Genomic DNA, 26,955 nt, shown 5'->3' with positions numbered 1-26,955 from the left:
CGTCATCATCAACAACACACAAGCATACAAGTGTGCGTATTTAAAAATAAAGCAGGAGCAAAACAAAGTTTGGTACTCACATTTTTATCATCAATCAAACCCATCGAAGTCCTCATCCTCTGTGTCTGAATTGAACAGCTGCGCTAAATCTCCATCAAACATGCCAGGTTCACTTTCTTCACTGTCAGAGTCACTTTCCGTGCCGTGCGGCTCCTCGGAAATGATGCCGGCTTTTGCGAAAGCTCGAACAACAGTGCCAGCAGACATGTTAGCCCAAGCATCTACAATCCATTGGCAAATTGTGGCGTAACTCGCCCGGCGCTGCCTTCCACTCTTAGTGAAACTGCGTGGAAAAAACCACCTGGTCTCCTTACATACACCTCCCTCAGCCAGTCTTTCATCATTTCCTCATCCATCCAGCCCTTTTCATTTGCCTTAATGATGATTTCTGCTGGAAACTTCTCTTTAGGCAAAGTCTTTCGCTTAAAAATCACCATAGGCGGCAGTTTCTGTCCATTAGCATGGCAGCCAAGCACAACAGTAAAAGAAGACTTTTCATACCCCGTTGTGCGTATCGCTACCGTGCTGGTCCCCTTCTTCTCCACAGTGTGACTCACCGGGATGTCAAAAGTGAGCGGGACCTCGTCCATGTTTGTGATGTGGCTGGGCTGGATGTTTTTGTCGCCGATGTGTTTGCTGCAGTAGGAGCGGAAGATGGCCAGCTTTTCCTTATAATCCGCTGGAAGTTGCTGCGCTACCGTAGTCCTGGTCCGGATGGAAAAATGGCACCGTTTCATAAAAAGTGAAAGTGAAACTGCTTTTAGCCGAATGGTGACCGTCGAAACGCTTCTCCCGCTCGCTCTTTGCTCGATGATCCACCGCTCGAGTCTTTCCTCCAACTCGGGCCACCTCGCCTTATGTCCGCGGAAACTCAGCTGCGTTTTCTTGACCTGCCGGAGCTTGTTTTCCAGCTTCCTCCATTTGCGAACCATCGATTCGTTAATCTTAAATTCTCTCGCCGCTGCTCGATTTCCATGTTCCTCCGCGTAGCTGATGGCCTTCAGTTTAAACTGTGCTTCGTAAGCGTGTCTCTTTGCCATTTTCATGGTTGTTAAAACAACAATGTCCTGCATAATGCACATACTTGTTCTTTTATACAGGTATGTGCGATTGTCCCGGTATATACGATCAACGCCCACACTTCACCCTTTAACGTTCTCATGGTGTTCTCTACTACGTCCTCCTTACAACACATAGGGCGCACTGCGCTATAGGGCGCACCGCACTTTTTGAAGAAAATCTAAGACTTTTAAGTGCGCCTTATGGTCGTGAAAATACGGTAACAGAAAAGTAATGTAACGAGTAGTATAACAAATTACTTTCTCCTGGGAATAATTAAGAAACGTACTACATTACTTTAACGAAAAGTGTTCGGTGTAATATATGTAGTAATGACTTTTGAGTGGAGACTCCAAAACTTACCACAACAAAGACGGGAAATGCTTCAACAGACATTTGAATCGATCGTGAATCACTAAATTATCAATTTCCATTCCTACACATGTGTCAAGTCGATATTCAGTTCAGAATAAGAAAGAAATAAGGAAATCGCAATAAGAAATTCTAACAGTTCATTTACAGTTAGCAGAATATTTCCAGTGTGGAAATTGTCCTAACAAATGAAGCTGCTCCACCTTCCAACCATAAATGTTTCTCAGTCAGTGCCTACATCCTCTGTTTGAGTCACCCCATCAAGCTCCATCAATTCAAATCCCTGAAAACAATCACAGGTACACCTCATGTGAACCATATCTCACCTTCAACACTAAAGACGAACAGTCTGATATATGGTACAGAAAGCTCTGGCTTCAGCGTCATATCTGGAAAAACTGCTTTTAGTTATTGTTGCTAGCTTATAAATGACAAATGCAAAATGACTCAGCATTTATTGCTTTGGTAATACCATTAATTATTTTTAATTAACAAACCTCACAAACATGTGAGAGTGGTGGTGTTTGAATGCTAATTTGTTGTAGCACAGGATAAAAGTTGTGGTCAGTAAGGCAAAGTTGCAACAGTTGACTATATGCAGTAATTGTTTAAAGTACAGTTTGAGACTCTATCCTGTCAAAATTCACATACAAAACAAGTATAAATGTCATATAAAGGAAAGTATCTGCTTCATGACAGCCTCTGCAGCTGCTGCGTTTTTTAGATTCTATAAATAGAATGCAAAAAATCTAATATGTGCTCATGTGTATTAAGTTTCAAATGAGTGACATGGCCAGATCTACAAACATGCAGTCCATGCAATATCTGCAGCAGACTTGGACTAAAGAAGGTTTTTTTTTCTTGAGTAATAACAGAACTTTGGGAGGAAGCCATTATATTTTGTGCAGCATCTTCATTTCATCGTTGTCTTGCCAGTTGTTTTCCATTCTTGGCAGGAAAAAATGAAGCTTTCCAGGCAGCTTTTAACCCACAAGAAAAGACAGTTAAACCTGTTGTATTGCAAGATGGAAATAAACAACCTGTTGCCACCAACAGTCGGTGTTATGTTGAAAATAAATTTTGCATGGTTACTTAACAAAATCCATCAAATTCATCACTGACATAGCCAATCGACGATTTTTAAACAGTAGCTTGCATGTGAGCTGTACTGACTGTGCGATGTGCTTTTGTGTCACAGTGAAACTGATAAACACGTTCTTGCATTGCTGTGTTCGATGTTAAGTCTAACATTTCAGTTGTTTGGAGTTCTTGCACTGATTAATCTGTGCGGTGATAGAATAGGGTAGGGGTGGGGAATCGTCCAAATGGCCCAGGGGAAGAAGCTGTTAAGTCTGGAGGCGTGGGACCTGAATGACCTGAGTGCTCTGACCAGAGGGTAGCGGATCAAACCAGGTGGTGGTCGGGGTACAAGGGGTCACCTGTGATGGCCCTTGTTTTACTGAGAAGGGAGGATGTGGTGATGGCCTTCAGGAGTGGCAGAGGGCAGCCAATTAGTTTATTGTTACTCTCTGCACAGCCTTCCTGTTCTCAGTTCTGGCCCCTGCATACCAAACACCCAGGAAGTGGGAGAGCACGCTCTCCACTGAGGAGCGGTAGAAGGCCAGAAGCAGCATCTGGTCCAGGTTGTTCTTCCTGAGGACACGCAAATGCAGCTGCTGCTGAGCCTTCTTTACCAAGGTAATGGTGCTGTGGGTCCAGGTGAGACCAGCTGAGATATGAGTGGCCAGAAAAGGTGGAGACAGGTTTCACCCATTCTCCCTTTATAGGGGAGTGGTCCTGTCTGTGTCTCCTGAAGTCCATTATTAAATTTAAGTATGTTCAGCTTCAGCAACGGTGGGAGCCCAACCATGTTTGTGTCATGGGTTGGTGTGCATACATGTGTATAGGACATATAGTAGGGGGCTGAGAACGCAGCCCTGTGGGGATCTGGTGCTGAGTGACAGTGGGGGGGGGAGAGGTGAGGCTAGTTGGTGAGGGTAATCTCTTAAAGCTGGTGGTGGTATTTTTTTTATTTTTAAATCCATAATCGTGAGGATTGGCCGTACTAAATGAGTCTTGTATAGTTACATGTGTTGTGATGTGGAGTAACCAGTATCTGCTGTACGATGTTAAGTGTTAATGAGGAAATCAGAACCTGATGTTATCTAATACTTCATGTTTGAGGACTACGGTTTATGACAGTTGAGAAAAAACGAGTACGACTACATAAATGGCCCGCTGTGCTGTTTTGCTCTTTGAAATGGTGAGAGAGACAATAAGAGGCAGTGTTTGAGAGAAATGCCTTCATTACATTTAGCTCTTAATGCAGCAACAGGATGAGCAGATGAAGAGGCTGCCATGGAATATGGCCTTTTTAGAAGTGCTGCAACAAGATTATGATTGTCTATCGAGCAAAAACAAAAGTGTTCTCATGCTTTTATTGCTTCTATTTTGTCAAATTTCCAGACAAAGTTGCAGGAAATTGGATCCTGTGTGTCAGACAAACTGAGTTAACATTATTTTGGGCTTTATTGCTTTTGGTTATGTGTGTGTTCATGTGTACTTGAGAGAAAGTACAGCACCCTTCTTCTAGCCTCTAAATACGTGGATATGCGTGCATGCATTAATATAGCGGCGCTTGAGAGAAAATGTGTGTGCTGCACCTGGTTATTTGTCTGTCTAGGCTTGCTAATTAGTCTGAAATGACCACTCTCAATCATCATCAGGCTGAGAAAGCGTTAGTAGGGAGTAAGAAAGACAGAAAGTAACAAAGCCTCACATCATTTGACAAGAGTCTGACAAACGAGGGGTGGAACTGGAAAAGGGAAAAGGACGCGAGGTGAATTAAAAGACGAATTGAGTGACCCAGAGCCTCTGTAAGAATAAAGCGCAGCAGCCTGCTGGACCAGAGTTCAAAGTCTGCGTCGGTTAGATATGTCTGAGTCTAGAGAATTCCTGCATGAATATGTTTTACTGTAACGCTCTTTGCCATGATGCATAATAACGCCTTTTATCTACCCTTCATTTTCTCGTCAAGCCTCTTTTTCCCTCTTTTTGCTTGTCTTTCATTCTCTCTTTTTTTTTAATCGTCTATCTTCCTTTTGTTCTGTCCTTCTTTTTAATTTCCTCCTCATTGAATATTCAGTTCAGCAGCCAGCATCTCCAGCTCTCTGCTCTTGGCTTTGATTTCCTTTCTCAACGTGGGAGTTGAAGAAGTTGCTGCCACATCAGCAATTATCCCCCTCCCTCTTCAGTTCTCTCAACTCTTTGCCTTTCTCGTGTTTCTTGGCACATTAACTATATTAAGATATTAGAGGAAAGGTCAATTCAAAGTCACTGTGCATTTATTTTTAATTAAGATCTCATAAACTACATACAGCCATGCAGTTGACCGCACTGAATTCATTTCCCTCGCTCCATCTGCTGATCAAATTACCTTGATTAAAAAAATATATAAAATATAAAATATATTTTTTAATTGTTCCAGTCATTGCTTCCTCTTGCACTTCCTAACTGAACCACTTTCTTTTGCTTTCTGCTCCCTTCCTCGTTGTTTACGCTTGCCTGTCTCTGTGGTCCTCGGCACCACAAACACACGCCGCAGTAAACAATCCACCTCTTCTCCTCTGGCCACGCAGGGTTTGTTGCGTGCGTGTCCGTAAAATAACCACTGGCAGGCAAATACTACTAAGCAGTGCAGAGGACATGCTTTCCCTTGTAATATGGCAGATAATGATTGTAGTAATTGTCAGGGTGTGCATGTGTTCTGATAAAACGTGTGTATGTTTATAGTACAGTATGCTTTGATGTTGGTGTAAAGAATGTGTCTAAGCGGCACATTTTCCAACTGAATCTAGCCATTTTGTGCTGTGTGTGTGATGAAGTGTACTCGTGAGTGTGTGTGTGTGCATGCACTCTGAGGAGTTTGGTTTTGTGAGCACGTCATAAAATAATTTTAAGGTGATTATAATTGTGCAGCGAAGCATACAGTGAGTGATTGAGAAGTAAGCATATGAATAAGAATGAGGGATGTAGCTGTGTGTGTGAACGCCAGGGGAGAATCTCATTCATGTGAGTGGGAGAGTGAGTGGACGCTATTTATGATAACAGGAAGTAAGCTTATCATGATAATCATGACAGCTGCCATTTTTATTTCAGTTTTTATGTACACTAAGGACTGAGGTCTCTGAATAATTTTCTATATTTAGTCAAGTCATCCTGTCTAATAAAAATATATGGATGAGAACATGAAAGCGTTTGGTTATTAATTATGAATGGAGCTGTTGGTAGTAGCCATTAGCATCGAGGCTGTAAGGAGGTGCAAGACAAAAAGGCTTGAGCTTAAAATGTGCCTTACAGGCAGAGTCGCTTCATCACTTACTCAGGCATGTTTGTTTTCATCCCTGTTGTGTTCTTCATATTTTTGTTGTTCATCCGATGTTTACGAATCTGGTAGATCCACTACATTACTGTGCCATTAAACGAATTTATGTCAAAATACTTAACAGACGTGCCAAATGTGGTGGGGTTTTTTTTTTCTGCTACGCATCAATTTGCATATGTACTTTGTGCGCTTGATGCTTTTATGCTGTGTCACACGTTGCAGTTGTTTTTGTTGCTACAGGGTTTAGAAGAGAGGTCAGCTCGGGGAACACGTCCTATTACAGATGCATTTTCTAAGACTGCATCAGCAGTGAAAAGTTGAGTCATTTTTGTGTAAGATTAACTGTTATAGCACGACGTGTAGGAGTGAAGGGGCACAGCACCTCCACGCTTTTATGACCCATTGGTCCAGTGGACTGGATGCCACATGTGTGATAAGAATGTGTAGCCGGGTTTAGTGTGAAATCACTTAAAATGTGTTTGTATTTGATATGTTCTTCACAGAAAATGAGCGAGAGGCAAAGGATTTTGCTCATCAACTTACCTTTATGCGTTTGCTTCCATCCTCCCCACAACTCAGACACATAAGCAGATTGTGGGCATATTTCATATTTAGTTGGATCCTAAAAAGAATCTGCTGCTTATATTCTCACTATTAAACTTTACCCGCATATACTAAATGGATATGGATGTAGACTACAATATTAGCAGTTATATGCTATCGGTTTGTATCTTAAAGTAATGCCTGCTTTTGTGTCCTTGTGGTGTTTGTCATGGTTTCTGTCTTTAGATTTTCTTGTTCACATTTAAGAGACAAATTAGAAGTTGCGCTACACTTCCTGCACTATATCACTGTCCTCTACATGTATGAGGACTGCACAGCCATATGAGCGCCACCATTTAAACCCAAGGCTGGAATTATTAGAACTGTATTTGCATGAATTACCATAGCTTAAATGATAAATTAAACTGTAATTTCCATACATTTTGTCCAGTAATCCCCTTTGGATTCATCCAAAGCCTTTCCCCGGGGCTCAGGGCTTCTGAACAAAGTCTTCTAAAACACGTGATGAAGACCAGAGGAGTGCGCATCAGAGGGAGGCATTTAGTGGTTAGGCCTTGGGACAGACATGCGTCTGGGGGATGGGAGCGGGTGGGGACCTGGGGGCCATACGTCAGTCTTCCCCCTAAGCTGGAGATGCAAGTGACTGCTTTTTCTTTCTCCTTGGCTTTAAATGTTGTCTGCCACCAAAGAGGAGCAGCAAAAGCGGCTTGGCTCTCGCTGAAGACTTACTAATGAAGATGTCAGTTTCATTTCTGACTTCACTGCGCAGTCATGAACCACAAGGGATTTGTCAAGCACTGATTCACTTTGTGTGACATACTGTACATTCGACCCGCTGATGCTTGTGTGAAAAGGTGCTGGAGCGTTGTCTGTTTGAACCAGCCAATCGCAGGTCATGTTTGTCAATATTGTTAGGTTGTCACACCCACACACCGACTAGCAAAATAGATGCCAAGCTCTGCTGCTTGCATTCAAATGATTCACCAGCTTGTTAGGCAGAGATCTGTGAGTGGAATATAATGGGCTGAAATGACAGATGAAATCCCTTCCAGCTACACGTAAAGGAAGCTTTGCTGCCTCGCTGTGCTGTCTGGCATACAGCAGGCCTAGCTACTGAGCAGATCATATATTTAATCAGCTTCCACATAAATTGTCTCAAATGCCTCTGCTTGTGTCAAGAAAGATATTTCTTACACGCGAACACAAGAAACATAAATGTCCATACATTAAAAGGAAATTGAGTGTGCTCTGAGCAGTGGGTTTAATTAGAAATATTTCCCTTTTCGCTTCGGTATAGAGAGGAATCCCCTGAGACTTTGTGCGACTGGATTTCATCCTTGATTTGTCTAAAGAAAATTCCACCAGTAAGGTTACCAAATTTCACAAAAATGTCACAGGTCCCTGAATGCATCGATGTATGCGTCTGAGAACCATGTGTGCTTTCTTATTTTTCTGCAGAACTAAAATAATTAGCTGTGGCACTGACGGTAATAACACGAGCTGTATATTAAAAGGATAAGACCAGTGATGCTCCTTTATTCTAAAGACGGACCAAAGGACGTCATTGACAGATCCATCTGATCAGCTTTACCTGTGACATCACTGTTTGCTATAGACATCAATTTGTCAACAAGTAAAATCACATCAGAGAGGAAAATGTTGCGCTGACGTGCTCCTTTGTGATGAGTGTGGACAGTGTAGCTTTGAGTAGCTGCTGTATGCAGCGGCCTGCTTCAATAAACGCTCAGTAGATAATCAAATGCATTTTAATCTGCAGCTCAATAAGAAGAAAGTCTCACGTCTTCATGAGTAAACTCTGGGTTGAGCTTGACTTTTCTTAGTTTTTAGTTAAACCGACCTTTGTTTCTTGTGCTTTCTAAAATTCTCCTTCTAGTCACCATCCTTTTCTTTCCTCATCCTTTTTTGTGACCCTATTGCCTCCGTTTGCTTCTCTGAATGTGCTGCTCACCATTAACTCATCTGCACATAATTCATTTTGTTCTTTCTCTGCCCCGCTCTCCTCATTCTTCTCTTTCACGCTGTATTTATTGCATATCGTTTTTCTAGCCTTTGTACTCTCTCCTTATTGTTGTTGCCTCCATTTTATTCTGCCAAAGCTCATATTTTATACTTATCACGTTATCTGGCTGGTCTGACTCATGGCCCCGTGTCTCGGTGTATATCTATCTCTTTGTCTGTTTGTACGGTTTCATAACTCTGTTTACATGCGCCGTTTGCTCGCTTCCTCTTGGATATCTTTGAGTGTGACACACATGATGGATTTTTAACTACATGTGTATTTAGTATGTTGACTTGCATAGCTGTGGCTGTGATTGCGTGGGTGTTTGAGGGAGGTGGGTTATTTATCTGCGTCTTTCCTCCCTGTCTCGATTTGTGACTTCAACTGTGCAATTTTCCGAGTGAGGGAACTTGGATTGCCTTTTATCAGCCCTGTATGGACTTCTGCATTTTTGTGGTGTTTTTCGTGTGTCTGCTGGTGTGGTTGTGTTGTTTTCCATGTACATCTTTGGAGACTTTAAGAGAAATTTAATTTAAATTTAAGTTCAACCCCTTGAAATGCACTATTCCAGTTTCTTTCTTTCTTTTTTTTTTTTTTCTTCCTAGGCAGGTAGATATATAATTATATTTTCACCATAATTCTGCAGGGTAGCAGGATACAATTAGGTTGCTGAGCAACTCAAAAGGTGTTAATTGTATAATTTTCATCTATCTAGAAGAAGCTGATTATAGGTGATCCAATATCAAAATATGTTTCTAAATTCCATTAATTAAAACCCCCCAAAAGTGCTTGAAAGTCAGGTTTCATCCATGTCATATTGACTGACTGACTAATTGTACTTGGAAAAATAAGAGTAGAAGACTAGGCTTAACTTTCAAAGGTCTCAAAACACATGTTGCATGATTGCCTTTTGCTTTGAGACGAGGTACCTGGAATACAGATAAGAGTGAAGCACACAGGATAAACATGTTCGAGTGTTGCGTAGGTGTATGAGGGATTTTTCAGGGTTCATGGGGGCTTGTGGGACTTTAGAGGGTTTTTTTTGCTGTTTTACCTTCAGGCTCAGTTTTGGGCCCAGTTCAAAGGGAATTTTGCAACTGGCAGAAGCCTACTTGATGATTTCATTGCAGCTTGTGCACTCATTGTAGACCTTGTTGATGGTGATATTTACTTAATATCACCTTATTTAATGTTTAAGGGTTATTTTAGGATGCAGATTTGCAAATTGAGAGCTTAAAATAAAATTTAGGTCTGCGGGTAGGTTTCATTTCAAACCAGCAGTGTTGAGTTAATATTAAGCTGTGGACACAGACATCAGGTCAATATCCAAGTCTAATCACCTCCACAGTGTCTCAGAGCAGATCAATTTTACACATGAGTCTAGATCTTATGCTCAGAGCTCTTACTCCTGTTAGATCCCGTGAAAGCCTTGAAATGTAGCGCAGTGCAAATATAAAGTTGAGATACAAGTCAAGTGTAAATGAGGACTTGCATGAGTCCATGAGTCTGCTGCTTCCATGCTGTCTCAGAGTTTTAATTATCGGTGATTTCAGATCAGTCTTTGGATAGCTCATGGGTCAAGCAGTAAGATCATGTTGAGTTCATCTTAAGTTAATAAAGCATGTTGTAAGGACAAAGCTGCCATCCCAGCCGTGTTTGTTAGAGATGTTGGATTTCTTGTAGTTAAAAGGGAAACGAAGCAATGTCTGTCTGTTTGCCTTCAAGGCAAAACATCTGCTTGGGCCTGCATAACATTTCATGCATACAATTCAGCAATATAAGCTGTGCAGGCTGACTGTAGTTGGGGGTTGACCTGACTGTTCAGTTTCTCAACTGCAGATACATTAACAACGATTCATTTCATAAATTGTTAGCTCTTTTCAAAACCTCTGCCAGAAGGTGCTGTTTTTAAACTATTTGAATCCACTTTTATTGCTTGCTTTTCCTTTTCATAAAAATGATCCATTTTTCTTTTTCATTGCCGTTTACACAACTCCCTCTTTGACTGAATTACTTCTTGCTTTGTGTAATTAAAAATAAATATATAAATGTCCTGCGGCTTGCCTGGTACAATAATCATATGGACTTTATAAAAAACGACACAAAGCTTGATGACTAAAAGTGAAAATCTCAATCTTGCCTATAACCAGCCACGACATTACGGTGTGTGTCCAACTGTGTGACTGTCGGGGTTGCAGACTAATAAATGAGATGTGGGTGACATTGTTTTCTCAGAGGAATGGGGGAAATAAAAAAACAAAAACAAATTGCTAACAGTATTTGTGATTTATACTTGGGGAGCCTGTTCAAATATAGTCTCTGTGGAAATACTCGTGACAAACTTGACACTCCATTATCGAGACTGACAGTAATCATTACACTCAGTATATCTAACATCGCCAGTTTCCTATTTGCATTATGATGCATGTTTATTTTGTTCTACCTGCACAGGATGGACAGTCTGTTTGCATGACTGAGTTTTGGTGAAAGTAGCCGATGTCTTATTGTTACACCTGTGATGACGCTATTGTGCTGCTCTGGTGATTGAATGGAAGAAGCTAGTGTCATAGGTAGATGGTTGAAGACCATATTGTAGACTGTCTGAAAAATGCTTTTTAAAAATGTTTTGTTGGCACTTTTGTGTATTTGTTTCTCCCTGTGCCTGTCCTGTGTTTGCAGTTTCTCCCTTTGTCCCTTCTGTTTCTCCCTCCCCCCCCCCCTCTCTCCTTTTGGCTTTTCTCCTCTTGCTCCTCGCTGCCTTCTGGACACTAGTTAGTTTGCATTCCCCTCCTCACACTTCCATCTGCTTCATAACAAGGAAAGCAGGAATTAATTAATAGGCTCATAGTGAGACTTGAGAAGGGGGGGAGGGGGTGGTGGTGTATCTAATCAGTCTGGGTGTATTTTATGTGCGGGTGTATGCCATAGCAGCATGTTTGTCCATATTTTGACTCCTTGCCTTATCCTGCTCCACAAACTACATCTTTCTTTTTTTCAGTCTCTCCCCTCCTCATTTTTCCTCTTCCTGCATTATTGTGCAATATTTCCTCCCTCTTCCGTGTCCAGCCATGTTGATTGCATTTGAACTGGTCATTTTCTTTCAAAAAACTGCCAGTCAAATTAATGCCAAAACTGCATCCTCCCACCACAGGATTCAAATTCCTCATTTCTTGATCCCCCTCATCTCCTCATTGCTCCTGTCTGTCCATTTCTCACCTCCTGTACTCGAGCTCCGTGTTCTTTTCTTGTTTGCCGTCTAAAAATGTCTAATGAAAATCATACAAACCAAGATGGGAGGCTTGGTGGCTTCATTTCCCTCCTTTTCTGTCTCTTGCTCTTGTTTGCTTTTCTTTGATATTCTCTCTCGCTCCATTTACGTCATCTTTATTGTCCCTTCCATCAGTCCTTCATACTTTTCTCTCTTTGTCCTCATCTTTCTCTCTGTGGATCTCCTTTTCTTTCACGTCCTATTCGTCTTTTCCCCTCCTGATTTCTCTTGTTTCCTTTGTTTGTGTTTATCCCTTGGTCTATTCCCCTGCCATCCATTGCTAACACTTTATCTGTTACACTGTTTTTCAACATTTTTATTCCTGCAGGCCCCACTTGGAAGAATTTTACAGATTTTTTCCCCAGTCATTTAGACATGAGTTGAGGTGTGTGTGTGTTGACAATGTATGCACATTTAGTAGTCAAGAGTCTGTATTAGTTTTCCTGAAATGAGAAATAGATTTCTTGATTTGCGTGTTTTTTAACCGCTTGCCCTGAAGCCATCTTGAAAAATGAATTTACCGGAGACGTGGTTTGTGTGAACATGAACAGATATGCCTAGGAAACATGTGAGTACACCCTGAAATGGTGTGGACAAAAGCTCAGTTTGGCAATGTTTGCTTCAAAAGGGGCAAATGTTTTGCATGTGGCCACATGTGGGAAGGGAAGGGGCAAAAGACAAGAGGATAAAAGAACAGGACAGAAGATGGAAGCAGAAAATTACATCTAAAATATGTTCTATAAAAATGGCAGGATAGTGACGCAGTGGTTGGCACTGCTAAGACACAGCAAGAAGACAATGTGGTCAAATCAACCATCGTTCTGTGGAGTGTTTGTGGATTGTCTCTGGGTACTCCGGCTTCCTCCAACAGGTCAAAGACAGATTTAGTGGGGTTAAGTCAATTGGTGATTTTTGAATTGACACCAGGCATAAATGAGTATGAATGGTTGTGTGTCTGTATAGCCCTGTGACAGATTGGTGACCTGTCCAAGTTGTGTACCCCACCCCGCCTTCTTGGTATGTAGTATAGGCAGTGCAGTTACCTTTAACAACAATACAAGAACACAAGGGAAATATGGGCCAGATCACAGGTTCTAGATTGTAGGCGCCAACGTTGTCTGACAACAGGGCTCGCACACAATAGGTGTGAACAACAAAAAAGCCTTTATTAACAGTTATCAAAGTTTAGTAGATTGTGCACAGTTAACCAAAAGTGGAGCGCGTTCTTGTAAATAAAATAAACCCACAAATAGTTGAGCCAAGGATTAGGGATGGGTATTGATAAGATTTTCACGATGTCGGTTCTGTTTAACGATTCGATTCTTTAGATTCTTTTTAAAAAGGAGAACACTAAAGTCGATTAGCTTAGAACTTTGTTTTATATCTTCTCTTTGAACAAGATAGAAATTTAGGAGTAACATGGCCTTACAAACCCAACAGTGAGATCTTAAGAGATCCACAGCCTACGGCTCTTCAATGGGGTGTCGCAGGGTCCCCGGGGAAAAAAATTGTAAATGTAAAATAGTAAAATAAATATTCTTCTGTAGCAATAACCAAGTATAACATAAATTATTCTGTAGCAATTACACAAGAATATCCAGTAATGTCCCTGCCTACAATCGAACACATTCACTTACCGAAAATCAGGGGCATCTGCTGTGGCAAATGGGTGCAAGCCTTTGACCACAAACTTAGACGAATGTCACCGAGCAGTGACTATCCTGGCCTGAAAGGAGACGCTACCGGTAGACTGCAGCGAGAACTGCCAGCATCTGAGCCAGACTCTGTCTGTCTCTCTCATCATGGTCGCCTAAATGCACAGTAATGGCAGGTTTTGTAATAAGGCAGATCGCGCTAACATAATATGCACTGTTAGTTGATTATTTACCTGCCGCATTAACGGGAGAGGACGTGCAAACGTTACCGCTGCTGCTGGGTTGAGATTCACGAGTCCGGAGCGGAATTAAAAACTTCATTTAAAACTAAAAATGCAAAAGACAATAAATGTCCTTAAGACCCTCCAAGGGTTAAAGCAAGCAAACAAACAAACAAACTAATTAACAAACAAACAAACAAACAACAGTATATAAAATCAAAACACATAAAATCAGAACAGTAGATAAAATCAGTAGTTAAAATGTTAGTTTTGAAATTTAAGCTTAAAAGTGTGGATTTGGTGCTTTATTCAAATGCAGCTGAGAACAGGTGAGTCTTCAACCTGGATTTAAATAAACTGAGTGTTTCAGCTGATCTGAGGCTTTCTGGGAGTTTGTTCCAGATATAAGGAGCATAAAAGCTGAATGCAGCTTCTCCGTGTCTGGTTCTGACTCTGGGAACTGATAAAAGACCGGATCCAGATGACCTGAGGGATCTGGAAGGTTCATACTGGGTCAGGAGGTCATTGATGTATTTTGGTCCTAAACCATTCAGAGCTTTATAGACCAGCATCAGAACTTTAAAGTCTATCCTCTGACGGACAGGCAGCCAGTGTAAAGACCTCAGACTGGACTGATGTGGTCCACGTTTTTGGCCTTAATGAGGACTCGAGCAGCAGAGTAGTTGTCTGACTGATTGTTTAGGTAGACCTGTAAAGATGCTGTTACAGTAATCAAGCCTACTAAAGATGAATGCATGGACTAGTTTTTCCAGGTCCTGTTGAGACATCAGATCTTTTATCCTTGATATATTCTTGAGGTGATAGTAAGCTGACTTTGTTATTGTCTTAATGTGTTTTTCTAAGTTTAGGTCTGCATCCATCACTACACCCAAATTTCTCGCCTGGTTTGTGGTTTTTAGGTGTATAGATTGAAGTTCTCTGGTGACCTGTAATCGTTTTTCTTTGGCGCCAAAGACTATTACCTCAGTTTTGTTTTTGTTTAGCTGGAGAAAATTGTGGCACAACCAGTCATTGATTTCCTCAATGCATTTACCAAGAGCCTGTACAGGGCCTTGGTCTCCTGGTGACATTGTGATATATATTTGTGTGTCATCTGCATAGCTGTGATAGTTTATTTTGTTGTTCTTTATAATCTGTGCCAGTGGGAGCATGTAAGTTTCATATGACCAGACTAGCCGTTTCTCCTTGTTGCTAGGTATGTACGTTGGATGTAAGGGCTGCTGAGCAAACAGACATTACGATGATATAAATCCTTTCCTCTTACACTCGGCTGGAAAACTAATGTATATTTACCTGAAAGTCAAATAATTTAAGCTCGTTTCTTATTTTTCTGCCATGCTTTGATTTTGCAACAAATTCTTTATTAAAGCTTTCCTGCCTTATGCACTGCCACCTCCTCTTTTCCTCCCTGTCTTATCTCCTTCCCTGTTTTACCATTATCTATCCCTCACCCTGAGTCATTCCATTTTACTCACTCCCTCGCTCCCTTCTCAATTCGACATGGACATCCTCCTTCTTATCCCACTCGTTCCACACTCTAATTTATCCATCTTATCCCTCTATCCTTCCTTCCCTCTCCAGTCCCAACTACCATTATCTATCCCTCACCCTGAGTCATTCCATTTTATTTTACTCACTCCCTCGCTCCCTTCTCAATTCGACATGGACATCCTCCTTCTTATCCCACTCGTTCCACACTCTAATTTATCCATCTTATCCCTCTATCCTTCCTTCCCTCTCCAGTCCCAACTGCCCCCCCACCCCCCCGTACTCCCTCCCCACCCCCCCGTACTCCCTCTGCCACCTTCACGTCCTTCCACCTCCTCTTTGCCTTCATTCCTTTTCTTTTGAGCAAGGCCAAATCCAATCTTTTCCACACTCCCACTTTTCCCACTCGTTCTTTCAGTCTTAGTATCCAGCTTTTTATCCTTTACCATACTCCCACTCTTTCTCCTTCCACTCGCTTCATTTCTCACCCTCCTGCCTTAAACATTAGAAATATAGCTGTCATCTTGTCTGGTTTTTAATTTCTTCCATCCGTATGGTTCTTCAGAGTGAAGTTGTGCATTTTCTTTGCCTTCCTTGTATTGCTCCTTCCCCGTTTTCTGGTCTCCTACGGCCACAACAAACTGCTTCATCCTCTCGCTATACTATATTCTTTCTATCTTCCACTTTTATTTCCGGGCGCACAGCCACCCCCTTCTCCCCTGCTAACGAGCTCTGAGTGAAGCGACTGAAAATGATATGCAATTAGTACTCAGCCTTCATGGCCTCTGTGTGCGCGCGTGCACATGTGACAGATTGAGACGAAGTTCTCCGCGCTTGCAGCTCGATGCCGTGCTCTCAGGTACAAGAATGAGGCTAATGTACTTTCCACGTGCAATGTGATGATGTAGGAATGTGTTTGGTAAAGGTAAGTAATATGAGTGTGTCCATAATAACAAAAGGGAAAGGCAGAAAAATAATCATATGCTGGCAATGTCCATATAGATTATGAACATATTTAAGAATTTAATGGGGAGAAGTGGGTTTGTCTGTCACAGGTCAGTACATTATACATCCTCTATGATCTCGCTGCACCTTGGCACTGTAACAGAGCGTAACTCAGAGCAGACGTGATGATTCATTTTAATAGAATTACATTTTAATGAAACCTTCATTGTACTCTTGACTCTGGAGATGACCTGCAGTAATTTTAGGATGATATTTAGGATGAGTTTCACGGGAACAAATGTAACAAAACAAATGGCAAAGCAGCCAGATGCATGTAGTTGTGGTGTAACACTAGTAGTGGCATGTAGGACCCGTTAGCGCTACTTTGTGCCTTCTTTGGCACAAAGGGGTGCATGCATAAAAACTGGTCCTTCGTTACGGTCTTTCTCTTCCTCTTTCTACCACCTTAAACTTGAAATTGAAGATAGGAAATGAGTCCTATGTCTACTTTCTTACTGTGAAAAGATTGCTGCCATTGATCTATGTATAATTACCTTTAGCTACAGTAGGAGGCCTGAAGGAAAATATGGGATCAGATGGGTTCTAGATTCGTAGGAGCCAACGGTGTCTGACAACAGAGGACTTGTACACAATAGGAATGGAAAATTCCACAGTATATCAGGTATATATTAGCCTACAGCTATGGCTTGTTAAAGGCTCTAGATCCAAAGTACCAGGCAAATTAATTTAGTCATGTGTCATGAAATCAGGTTAAACTAAATAATTGGGATTTGTTAGTACATAATCTAAAAGTTTCCTGAACCCTTTTATAAGATGTACATGGCCATACTGCACTGATTCAGCATTTCCAGTGCAGGATATCTTGAGGAAAGGAACTGGCTCCATTGTCTTTGAGAATATTTTACTCCATCAAACATGACGTTTAGATAAAAAGACGTTAAAGTCGACACGGTTAACGGTGATGTCTTGTTAGGCTGCAGCTAAATCCTCTCAGGTTGAGTGTGTTGGACTGATAAGACGTGAGCTAGCTTGGATAAACAATATGCGCACAGTCTTGACCTCGACTTCAGATGAAAGGGTTTACCTCATCTTTGAAGTTTCTCGGAGGGAGACATGGTAAGTTCAATTGGAGTTTAGACTTTTTGCGAAGACTGCAAGAGCCGATTTGTCTTGGTGTCTTTAATGTAGAGCTTTAACGCCGGAGTGTAGAATGCGGATTTGGCTATCAGGACTTTTCCTTCCAAACATAAGGCCAGTGACTCTTTAAAAGTCAATGCTTAGATTCCACAAGAAAATGTGCGTTTAGCCATCAAAGCTGAAATATAACACGGTATGAAGACAGACCTCCATACTTCAGATATTTCTTGGGTGTCTTTGTCCTGGTGAAACACGGTTTATGCTGCTGGTCACCAAAAAAGCTTTTGTTATACTGAAATCTGACTTGCACTTTGTGATAGTAGCAGTCATTAATGAATCCAGCTAATGCTGGAAATGCCCTATGATTGAACCTTTATGTTGTTCCATAGTTGATAAAGTGTGTGTCTTATTTATATCTCTAGTAGACTGGTGTTTCAGAGTTGGTCTAAGTGTTTACAGGCAACTTAAGTAGCCTTAAGTGAGGTTGTTGCACAATCGTAGAAGTAAAGGCCAAGTAATGTATTTGGCATTTGGGTTCTGACAGCATTTAAAAAAAAACAAAAGGCAATTCTGGCAGGGATGATAAATAAACTTGTCAGCTGAAACGGAGCAGAACAGATCCAATATTGGACTGGGTATGTTGAAGGATTTATACATTCTTGGTGTTTTCAGGACAAAAAATATTGGATGTATTGAAGGTATGGCCTTGAAGTCAGAATAATCCGTACTCCAGAATTATTGAAAGAGTTGAGTACAAATAACCATTTAGTAAAAATCTGTGAAAATATTCATGTTTTTAGATGCAAAAATGTACCACGTACACAGATAGTTTGTTGTCATTAATAAAGGTGGAAAGGACTTGCATTTCTACAGCTACAAAGTTTGCTCAAGGTAGAGTTCGTTCCCTCTCGTTGGCTTAGTGTATAAAAGAAAAGAGCAGGCAGCTTTGTATTGCATTGCATTTGTTGTAATCATTTGCTAAACTGGGGAATATGCTGTACTACACCTAAAAACAATTGACAAGTGCCTTAAGGCAGGTGGTGAATAATGTCTGAATGCAGTCTAAAGTTGTTGTACTGTGGTGGGTTCGAGTCTGAACCTTGTCATCATTTTCAGTTTGTTGTGCTTACTTGAAACGAAATAATTTAATCAAATTTCCACCATCTAATTGACAAAGAACAAACCGCAGGGTAGTGCTGCAACTCAGGAGTACCTAGTTTGGTGGGCTCTAGGCGAAATATAATTAAACTGCTATTTGTAGCCTGCCTGCTGTGCTCGGTGCATGAAGAGTACTTGCATTGGAGAGTGCACACACAATATGCAGAAAAGAGGGCGTAGAGGTCAACCACTTGTGTTTTTTTTCTTTCTTTCTTTCTTTTTTTTCTTTTTTAAATTGGCAGACTTTTATAAAATTACATGTTGGCCATGGGTAAATGGATCTGGTCACTTTTTGGCAAAGTTTGCAGTCTTACTAAGCCGAATGTAGTAAAAATGAGTAGATGTGTGAAAAGGCAGTGGCAGCTATCCTTGGCACAGCTGCATTAGTGCAACACATAATACACACGTCACATTAAAGAGAAACGGTCTGAATTTTGCGCTGTCAAAGTATCAGACTTTTGTTTGACAGATAAATTTGTAGAACTTTAAAATATTTATTTTACATGATACATTCATTGTCAATTAGTTTAAAAAAAGATTAGCACCGTAGTGAAGTCGTGCTCCGAGGACGAACAGCAGCATCTCCTGGGCTTCGCTCAAATACCTCAACTGTACTAGTGTGAGTAACTTTTAAAGTGTGTATGTGAGGGGAGGGGGGAGTAGCTGCAGTGTCAGAAAAGTAAATGCTTTTAGTGGCTGTTACCTTACTTTAGCCATGAAGTGTGTCGGTGTAATCTGAGGCTACGCTAAAGTATCAGGTGTAGAAGCAGAGAGCTGCGACGGGCTGCAGAGTGTGTAACCGGGCTGCTTAAGTAGCAGGTCAATTTTTAAACTTTATAATTTTGTTGATGCTGCAATTTCTGGGCTCCGCATACTTTTAGTTGTGTATATAGGAACAGAACATTACTGTACAGAGAACTTCCAGATTATATTTCTCGCATTGAACCATAAAGCACAAACGATGAGATTGAGGAATATTAATAATCCATTTATTAATTATGCATACCCATAACCCATATTTTTTCCAGTTACAAAGTATATATTCAACCTGATTTTATGTCCTAGGCTTGCAAATGAGTCCTGCATTATATATGTAGCATGTATATTATAGTAAAGATGGTTATGAGATTCTTAAACAAGAGAGAAGAGAGAAAGGACACAAAACATCAAATAGTGACGTTTAGACAAACAGCATTTCCGTTTGGATATTTCTTGATCTTTCACTCCCTGCTTTAGTCTTATTACCGCAGGTCATTCTCAGACCGTGAGATTATTTGAAAGTGTGGAAATGTGGATCTGTAATCTATTTGAGTCGGAGCTTTCAGGACATATTATACAGCTAGCTGCATCATTCCTAACCTGAAGTTCTTAGCTATCAAACTCTCGTCCCTGCTTATAGTATCCAACTTTGTTTCCGTACAGATGTTTCAGGTCAGTCCTAATAAGTGTGGTTAATCCTGTGTTCTCTACTTTGCCAGAAGTTACAACATGTAGCATTTACTGTCCTCACATTTTTATTGTAGCCGAGCAACAGCTCTTAGGCTGTAGCGCGGCATTTACTTCACTGAAGGCAAATCACCTTCATCCCCTTCTTGCATAGTTGGGCCACATTGTGTAACTTGCTAATGATCCAAATGACTTTTATTCTGTAAATGACTGCGCTGAGGGACAGATGTTGCTGCAGGCGCTTTAATTTGTCGGAGTCAAATTAGTATACAATGAATTTCATAAACCTTCAAGGCGCTTCACTCAATCAGAATAGCCTTATGTTTTCCAGATAAATTATGTACAGAAGGAAATCTAGGTCAGACTTGATCTGTGCAATAAAAAAAGCCAAGCGTTTGACTCTCAACTGAGAAAATGTTTTGTCATCTCGTTTGTCATTGAAATATTTATTTGCATAACACTAAAGAAGTTCAGTAGGAACACAATTTCCATTTTCCATCTCATAAGCCGTATATTAGAATTTCAATAGTTGTCCTTTTGGGTTTGTTTGTTCTTTTTTTCCTTTCTTTTTCTTCTGCATTACTTTTAATGAATATCTGAATGCTCTGCAGATGTCAGTGTGTTTATGTTAAGTGAGCAAGTTGAACTGCTGACAGAAGGCGTTACTGTCAAAATAAATTTGTCTTCACCAATTATTATATGTATTATAGTTTTATCTCAATTATTAGCCTTAATAAAATTGTACACAACACAAGAGAGAGAATAAAAATCCCTGTTCCTGTGTACTGTCGGGCAAAGCTCTATAGCCCTCAGAGGCTAACAGTGTGGATACATAGTGACCAGTTTTTGTTGGTAGTATTCTCAGTCTGGTTTCGAATCTGTATCCTAATTAAAAATAAAATAAAATGCAGAGAAACCGAGAGATTTCCATAACTGCTGTTGGGGGCATATCCCAGTGTGTCTCATTTCATCTTGTTCTTTTGTTATTGGAAGATTTGAGTGGAGCTGTCTAACTTCAAAGTTCCAACTTATTCATGAAAGTGGAACAAAGACATGATGTTGGCGCCTGTCCAACTTATCAAGAGAGAGTTGGTGTCTTCCACCAACACATTTCACAGCAGGCTGATGCATAATCGTCCTTCTGTTTAGCCAGGATGTGGATGCAACAGAAATGAGACATAAAGGAGATGAAAGCCAAAACAGTGACCATGATCTAAGCTTGTGTGCCAAGATGTTTCTCATTCATCCTTCAAGCTGGAGAGGTTGTGTAGTTGTTTGTCTTGGGCAGTGGGTGGGCTGTGTAAGGAATTACATCTCCCCTCACCCACACACTGTGTCTGTCCACAGCTGCATTTAAAATGTGCCCCCATTAAAATAAACAGGAAGAAGTATTTTTATACATTTGGTTGTGTGTTTGACTGCACAAGGTCATGAAGCTTAACCTAGAACACCTCATTGGAGCTTTACATTTAAATAAATGCATTCAGATGAGCCAAAATTGATGTTAAGGGTTACAGCTCATGGAAATGGGAGAAACTCTGTCCCTCTTGCATTTAAATTCCTTCTTATATTGAATAATCACTGAATACAGATTTACATAATGTACTGCTGTTTGTGTGCATGCACTTGCCCCTGAGTGATGATGCATTTCTAGAGTTGTGAATAAAGTGTTTTGCATATGTAAAACAATTTGTATACTTTACGTTTCTGATGTTGTTTGACATGTAACATAATACACAGAGCTGAATGAAACACATGCTGTGAGCATCTACATCTGTGATTGACACATTCAAATTTAATAAATCAAAATAGTAGTGATCTATTCATCTTTGTAGCACCTTAGTATGCCTAAATAATCTCTAATGAACACAAGTTATGTTACCTGTTTATCACTTGGTTAGATTATGTTAAATTGGATTTACTGTGCCCAGCTTGTTTACCCCTCTCTCACTGTCCTGGAGTTATTGTTTCAGCAGCATTAAATTAGTAGTAGGCTATCAAATGCATTGTTTGCTTGTCAAACACTCCAGATTCATTTCCTCAAGTGAGAAATTAAACCCATTTTATCTCCAGACCCTCTCTGCCCCAATTTTATGCCAAGAATAGCTAAAAAAATCTTACATTAAGGGAAAAGTGGTCTTTCTGCTCCCATAAGTCTTGTAAGTGTGGGAAAAAATGTTCTCCACAGTGACATCAAGGGAAATTAAGGGCTATTCAAACCATACTCAGGTTGTCCATAATTCACCTCATCGCCTCTCTCTCTCTGCCACAGCGTGGACCTGGTGCATGCTCAGCTCCATGTGTGCGAGGGCCGCAGCCTGCCAGAACTCGGCCTCAAACAAGACAAGATCAGGGTGAATGGCTGCGCAATCCAGTGTAGAGTGACAACCGAGGACCCATCCAGAGGCTTCCAGCCAGACACGGGAAGGATTGAGGTAGGCTTTATCTACAAGTGCCCTCATTGTGTTCATTTGCTGGTGTAGTGAAGCTATTTGTCTACTAAGAAACCTAATGAAGGTGGCAAAGGCCAAAAGAGGCCAGCTGATTTTACAAAATCAAAAAGCTTTTTTGTGGCGGTTCAGATGGTGTGAACAAGACTGCAAGAGTTAAAAGGTTCTTTCTTTTTGGCCAAAAATGCAGGAATAATATTTAAAATTTCACGTGTACATTTTCCACCAGTATCCTGCGATCTCTAAATTCACTAAATCTGCCAGAGGAGTTGAGTGCACTCTATCAAAAGCCAGTGTTTGCGGCATATCAAATTATTTTAACCTTGTTAGTTTATACTCAAACAATAAGAGCCTTGGAGCCGACCATGCGTGCACCTGCATCGTGATCTTGATTTCTGAAAATAGAGCCAGTGATTCCAAACGAGAACTATTCCCATAGTGATATGATATAATTTTCCTGTTTTAATGAGAGAGGAGTATTCACATCCAGCACGGCCTGGGTGAGGCTGCTGCTACTGACAGGAACTAGAAATGTGAAAGCTTTCACTGATGGGTGCATTTAAACTGTTAGACTGAGTGGGTTCATCATTGTCTGGAGGTGGGGGTGTTGAAAACATTTCTTTTGGTTTACAAGTACTCACCACATTTTGATTAAAAAGAAATGGATTACCAATGACTTCCTGGTCTTACCAATTAATTCTGTTAAAAAGGGGTGAACTAGAAGTTGTTTTGCATATAGATTTAAATTTAATTTGTCATTTCATTTGGCTCCAAGGGGTTTTAGTTTATTAGCGGGATACGTGGCTCAATGATCAGAGTTAATTTAACCTGGACATATCAGCGCATTAAAGGAGCCATCTCAGAATTTTCTTAATTTTAAGTTGTATTATAGTAAGCAGCACATATTCCAGGCTCACCTTTAAATTGGCCTTGCAGGACCAAACATCGAATCTGTTTTTAAATACCATCCTCATTAGATGGCATTCTCACGTTCATTACTATTCACCGTGAAAATTATGTGAGAAGAGTGGCCATGAAGGGGCTTGTGACCTTTCCATTTCAAGGACTTTCCACCTTGTTTCTACTCCATATTTTTCCTCTTCAGCTTCCCCCTGCAATTCTCAGAAACCGTCCTCCAACCTACCACTCAGCTTAACAATAATGTACATATTTCACATACCCAGATTCCTTCTTCATAGAGCGCTCACTCTTCTTTTCAGCCATTTTATTAATTTCCTTCTCCATTGGGTTTATTTTGGTCTCTTTACCCGTCATCCTGCACCATTTACCTGTGATTTTGAATGCGGAAACATGATGGACAATAGAGGGAGGCCTCACCACCACCATGCAAGGTGAATGAAATAAACACAATCAATAAAGATGGAGGAATGGGACACCAGGCACTTAATAAATTATTGCTGGATGGCCGTGACTGGTCGGAGGCGGAGCAACAAAGTAAAAGGTGAAGGGCACGAGGATGAAAGTTATAGGTTGTAATTCACTTGAGGTGTCTGAGGAAAGTCGAGTAATTGTCTTTGAGAAATAACGACACTGAAACTTCTGCGCAGGGTCGGATCAGATACAGATAACCCTTCAAACACGATGCTCCGAATATTTGAAACCCACGTGGTTGTAGCACAGAAGGTGATGGATTTTCAGCAGTGCTGTGTTTCAGGAGGAAAGGACTGGAGCCACACACTACTTCCATAAAGCACCAAAATAACTGTCCTTTACTTGGATTAGAAAAAACTTCACGTTAGAACAGCATAAAAATCTGCAAAAATAAAGGTGGGATATTTGATGTTGGAGGTAAAAAGGGAACAGCACCACATCAGAGGCTATTTTTATATCTCATCTGTATGTGAAGAGCAAAGTGATGCAAAATAAAGGTAAATACTTGGCTCACATTTGCAGTGCTGTTCCTTAGTTTTCTGGGGCTGTTCACCGTGCGCGTGTGCGCTAAAGCAAACAAAACAGGGAGGAAAAATTGAACTTTGATAATAGATAGCAAGATTTGAACCTGAACTTCAAAATCAATAGGCAATGTTTTATTTATTATAGGAATGAAGTCATTACTGAGTTTTTCTGGGGCTTCTAGTTACTTTTCTCACCAGTATGGTGCCATACTTGCACCAACACATTCACCCCCAGGCAAGTTTCTGCCCTGAATAGATTTAATAGATGTGTTGCCAGGGAATAATGGATATGTTAAATAATGTTAAAACAAATCGCACCCAGAACTACCACAGCTGCATTTTCATTGCAAAAAGTTAAAAAATTATATTGGTACATTTTTTAATAACAGTTAAGTAAATTATGCCTTTTTAGACTTTTTGGAAAACAACAATGAAGTTAAATTTGCTTAAAAACAACTGAATTTCAGTAAATCTTTACAATATTAACCAGCTTCATGCAACACAGCAAGGTTGGTGTTTAATTGGCACAGCGTGGATATACCACAGAGGTCTGCATACACTGAGTGATATTAAAATCTCACAAGTTTGACTTGTATATTTCATGTCTGCTCTTAAATAGGAATTTCCTTAAGGTGTTGACTACCTGCAATATATACAGTTTCCCTAAACTACTGTTTTCTCTTCTTCTCTCGGTTCATATTTTCCATAAGATGCTTTGCTTATGCACCATTAAAACATTGGAGGAAGCAGAATGAAAAATATGCTAATGCCTTAGCTTTAGGGGAGCGTAGCCTGGAGCAAGTAAAATGGTGTTTAGGCATAGGAGGCACAGAGGAGAGGTTCATAGAGGGAGAAATAAAGTAAGGTGTGAGCGAGGGATGAGGAGTGATGGATGCCGTAGTGCAAGCACGGCAGCAGCCCCGTCGACAGAATGACTGGGAGGAATGGACTGCCTGCTTTGGAAGGCGAAGGGCGGAGAGTATTAAAGCAGCACCATGACATTTTGTATTTTAATCTATTTTTCTTCAGAAGCTCTTCACATTCGGTGTGTTTGCGAGTCTTTTGGCACGTAAACGCTGTGATCAGTTTAGCTTTGTGAGATATGAAGGTGATTCTAAGAAGCACAAGTGGAAAAACCTTTACTCCCATAGTGTGATAAGTGGATGATGAAAGACTATTTACTGAACCCTGAAATCACGTTACGGCAGTAAAATAAAGATGGTGGAAATATGGTTTTGTTGTTCACAGCGGGGGAAACAGTGGGGGTGAGTTTGAGCTTGCTTCATAGTATGCTGAATGATTAACATGTGATCTAAGGGAGCAGCGATCACCCTTTTTTCATCTCGTTTATCTGCTGATCCATCTTCAGAGTTGCTCCAATGTGCTCATTTCTTCCTTTCCTCTTAACTCTGTCCTCCTCTCTCCTTGTCAACGGTGCCCTTTTCTCCCAGTTTCCCATTGTTTCCACATTTGCTCTCAATCCATTACATCCAACTATCAATCTTCCCTCATCCTTTCACCTTTAACATCCCTTAACCTTTAACATTACCAACAATCTCTTATCCAATCCTTTTCTCACATTTGTCTTTCCCAGCTTTGTCTCTGCAAGGCCAAGTCCTGCTGTTCTCCTCTCCTCCCAGTGTTCATTTTATTCAACCTCCTTCTCTGTTACTCAGAAACTCATTTTACATCTTCCCTTTCCTCTCACTCACTCTTCCTCCACTCTGTCCTTCCTTCCTCCCTTCCTGCTGTCATGTCCTGCTCGGCGTACTAAACCAGGGGAACAGAAAACCCTTACTGGAGCAATACCAGACTACTTCATCTTCTCCTCCTTCATTCATTGTCCCATTAGTCATAATGTGACGATCAGATGAGGATTTAACTGTCCTCCCATACATCACTTGTCTTTTCTCTTCAACGTGTCAACCAGCATTACTCACATCTGTGTCTCCACTTCCACCCCCCCAACAGCATCCTTCTCTTGTTTGTTTCTTTTAATGGAACACATTTGCATGCGTCACTCAGCGTATTTGATGTGTTTAAAAATGCTTGTGCACGGGTCTGCAGGCCTGTGTGTGCCGGTATGTGTGCATCGTTCATCCGAGGAGCAGTCTTGAGTTTGAAAACAGGTGGAGTCCTAATTAGAGGAAGTGTATTTGTCTTGCCTATCATCATAAAAACACCTTCAGCTGCACACCATAAACAGACCGGCTCGATCTTATTGGCAGTTTCATCACTGTTATCTTTCATTTTCTTCCCTGCCATTAACAGAGCCACCAGTCAGCGGTGTAATCAACTGGTGACTGAACTTGGTCTGTTATAAGTTTGAACTCCTGCTTAAAAGTTTTGACTGTTGATCGATTTCCTATGTGCTGTTTTTGTTTATTTTTGTGATTTGGGGTTTTTAAAAAGTGGTTAACATAAGAGGAATTTTGACAGTATGTTTTCAAAACTGTGGTCCTGCATTACACTGTGAAAGAGGCACAGAGTTGGGTCTTTAAAAATGCAGGTATCTCATTGGGTCATCTCATGACGCCTGCTACCATTACCTGCAGTACTGTGAAAGTCTTGGGCAAATGGATGCAGTGAGTTTATTTGAGCATGTAGAAACACAAACGAATACAAGGCAAAAACTCAAAAATTCAAAGTCAATATTTGGTACGACCACCTGCATTCTTCAGGAATGGCTCTACATGCTTGTTGGACATTCAGAGCTCCCCTTTCGATGCTGGGTGCCTTTTTGTTCTGTTCTGTCAGATAATCCACACTC

At 40.8% G+C, this 26,955-nt stretch overlaps 1 protein-coding gene across 3 annotated transcripts in view; it reads left to right on the top strand.

Moving 5' to 3' along the window:
* The window catches only part of pcxb (pyruvate carboxylase b), a 294,409-nt gene that overhangs the window by 72,734 nt on the left and 194,720 nt on the right, over positions 1-26,955 (top strand). For all 3 annotated transcript variants that reach the window (XM_004554354.5, XM_004554356.6, XM_076881889.1), the window contains exon 11: positions 22,092-22,254. In XM_004554354.5, coding sequence (XP_004554411.1) covers positions 22,092-22,254 — 163 coding nt within the window. The remainder of the gene's footprint in view (positions 1-22,091; positions 22,255-26,955) is intronic.

This window comes from Maylandia zebra, linkage group LG3, assembly GCF_041146795.1.
Source record: "Maylandia zebra isolate NMK-2024a linkage group LG3, Mzebra_GT3a, whole genome shotgun sequence".
Taxonomy (NCBI): domain Eukaryota; kingdom Metazoa; phylum Chordata; class Actinopteri; order Cichliformes; family Cichlidae; genus Maylandia; species Maylandia zebra.
The sequence above is the reverse complement of the archived record's forward strand: the minus strand, read 5'-3'. Positions and strand labels throughout refer to the sequence as shown.